At 37.5% G+C, this 2,781-nt stretch overlaps 1 protein-coding gene across 1 annotated transcript in view; it reads right to left on the bottom strand.

The window, feature by feature from the left end:
- The window catches only part of LOC107718566 (transcription factor AP-4-like), a 10,446-nt gene that overhangs the window by 6,462 nt on the left and 1,203 nt on the right, over positions 1 to 2,781 (bottom strand). The window contains exon 2 of the mRNA XM_016525684.1: positions 1,675 to 1,840. Within this exon, the coding sequence (XP_016381170.1) occupies positions 1,675 to 1,840 (166 nt within the window). The remainder of the gene's footprint in view (positions 1 to 1,674; positions 1,841 to 2,781) is intronic.

Here is a 2,781-nt window from a genome sequence, read left to right as displayed (position 1 = left end):
TATATATATATATATATATAGTATTTATAGAGTTTTAGCTTTTAGTTTTAATTACTTTTTCTTATTTGTAAGTCACTTTGGATAAAAGTGTCTGCTAAATGACTAAAAGTAGAGTAAATAGTACTACATATGTTTTATATTAAATATGAATTAACCTATAATAACATTTAAATTAATAATTTCATAATTTCAAATAATATTTTAAAACAATAATGTTTTAACAATAATAATAATAATAACTAAACAATAAGAATAAAAGTAATATTTAATTACACTAATAACAACAATAACAATAATAATAATAAAAATAACACTTAAAAAATAATGTTCTACTAATAATAATAGTAACTAATTAGACAGATTAAAGTTGACAACAGGCCAAAGTACAAGCTTGTAATGATATGACAAGATTGATAAAATATTACTGAGCACTGGTCATATGCCTGGGTGATTTTACTCAAAAATATTATGAATTAAATTAACTGCTATAAAAAATAATAGTAATTTGCATCCTTTAGTTTAAACTGGACTTTAAGAACTATATTAAATCTATAAGAGAAGGAAGAATTGCTTTTGCTTTCTGCATTTTCAAAACACTGGCAACTTAAATCTTGGTTTTATCCTAAAAGGAAAAATAGAATAAATAGATATAAATATATAACGTACCAAACCAACAAAACAACGTACTACCTTGGTGTTTTATAAAATTGTAAAACCATGTTATTCTACGTTCTTTAGAGTACTTCAACTGATATACTGAAGAACCATGGTATTACCTTTAAATCTGCAAAGTGTCCATAGTGGGAATAACAGCACACCATAACTGAGACCAGACGCATAATTTGTATGCGATTTACTTTGGGCGAAAACTACAATTCCCAGAACGCCTTGCGCTAATCGGCTCACTGGCCCCGCCCCCTTTCTGAGAATGGATCGCAGACGCATTGACGGGGCCTTCCTTCAACGGCATACACACCCCCTTATTCAAATAACACCAGTTATTAATTTACTAACCACTAAAAACCTCATATTCCATTCATAATGGGCCGAAACTGTAATATCGAGCGAGATAATCAACACGCTCGCTGGGCTAAATAAAAAACACCGTGTTCACGGATGATACGGTCCGCCATTACAACAATGCGCCTCTCGCGTTTCCTCCGTCCATGCGGCAGCACCGACGCAGTCCAAATATCATCTGATCTCTCTCCCGCCGCACGCACGGCGAGATTTCTCGCGCTTAACGCCCATTTCAGCCTCATATATCGGGGGAACTCGTATGCAATGGTAGTCAGGAGACTTTTAACATTTGATTGCGATGAGAAACAGACGACGCCAAATGCACGAGCCAGAAGCATGGCCGCACTGCCCACAATAACGTAAGCCCCGAAAACACGCGAACTTCAGCCCAAACACGCTTCTAACCAACAAACCCCCCTATATGGTGACAAATTTACTGGTGGGACGAAATACGCACGGTTTGTGATATTAAATACGCGCGAGAGACCAGCAGCGTGGTGTGTGTGTGTGCATGCAACCACGTGGTTTGTGTTTGTTAGACACAAAATGCATCGATTTCGCGGAGGGTGAGTCAATGACAGTATTTTCGTTTTTCAGTGAAATATTCATTCAAATCAACACTTGGTTTACACTCTTTCTGTTTGTCTGACTCACCTTGCTTAGCTTTTCTCCGTCACTATGCGGGATGAGTGTTTTCAGAGACTGGAAGCCAGCGTTGATGCTCTGCATGCGCCGGCGCTCATTACTGTTGGCGATTTCCCGCCGAATACGCCGCTCCTGGTCCCGCGCCGTCTCTGGCGTGAGGGGAATGTTTGCTAAGCTGTGAAGAGGAGATATTACTGCGCTTTAGTCAAGTTTAATTTTAAACGTTTAATTATGACATTTAACCTCTCAATTAATATGAGGTCATAAAGCAGTATGTAACCACACACTTAAATTGCAAGAAAACAGATTAAAATGGTATATAAACAACATACCATGGTACAACCCTGATAATACTGGTATTACATTTTTTACATTTTATGGTCCTTTTTGTGAAGAACGCTTGACAAAATGTTTTGTTTTGGACAAAGTGTCTTACATTTAAACAGTGAGATTCAAAAAAAGTTGAATAATGCTAAATTAATTCTTTTTGAAAATGATACTGTTTATATAACAACTAAAAAAGCTATTTTTCCTTTTGCTTACATCTCTAAAACAGGATGCAACCTTGAGAGAGAGAAACATCAGAGTGCGAAGTAGAAAATATTGACTTTCCTGAATGCTCATTCAAGCCCATTGTCTCTAAATTCGAGCCCCTGGAAATCTCTGCCTCGCACGGTCACATGCGTGCTTTGGCCGAGGAAATCGAACCCTAATTGAACTTCCTCCCTGTCTGGGCATCTCACGGGGTATCTCTGGAAAGCCTCTCTTATCAGCAGCGCCTCAGCTGCATGAGGACAAACACGGGGAACAATTGTGAGGGGAGCGAGAGAGGTTTCCCTGCTCGCTTACTTGTGTCCAAGCGGCTCTAAACCCAGCAAACAGATCCAATGCCAAAATCACAACTAGAGCCAACTGTGGAACCAGAGATACGCTCAGATCAGCCGTTTCCAGCCATATGCATTGAATATGACCCAGCTTCTTTTATATGAAAATAAAATGGTCAAATGAGTGTTCAAATTTCAGCATGGGGTGAGAGACTTTGCTTGTGTGTAATTAAAGCTGCCTTAAAAAAAAAAAAATAATAATAATATAATATTTAAAATAGTAAATTTTTTG

Source organism: Sinocyclocheilus rhinocerous, unplaced genomic scaffold (assembly GCF_001515625.1).
Source record: "Sinocyclocheilus rhinocerous isolate Xijiao unplaced genomic scaffold, SAMN03320098_v1.1 scaffold182, whole genome shotgun sequence".
Classification (NCBI taxonomy): Eukaryota; Metazoa; Chordata; class Actinopteri; order Cypriniformes; family Cyprinidae; genus Sinocyclocheilus; species Sinocyclocheilus rhinocerous.
Note: the sequence above shows the minus strand (reverse complement) of the source record. Positions and strands in the feature narration are given on the sequence as shown.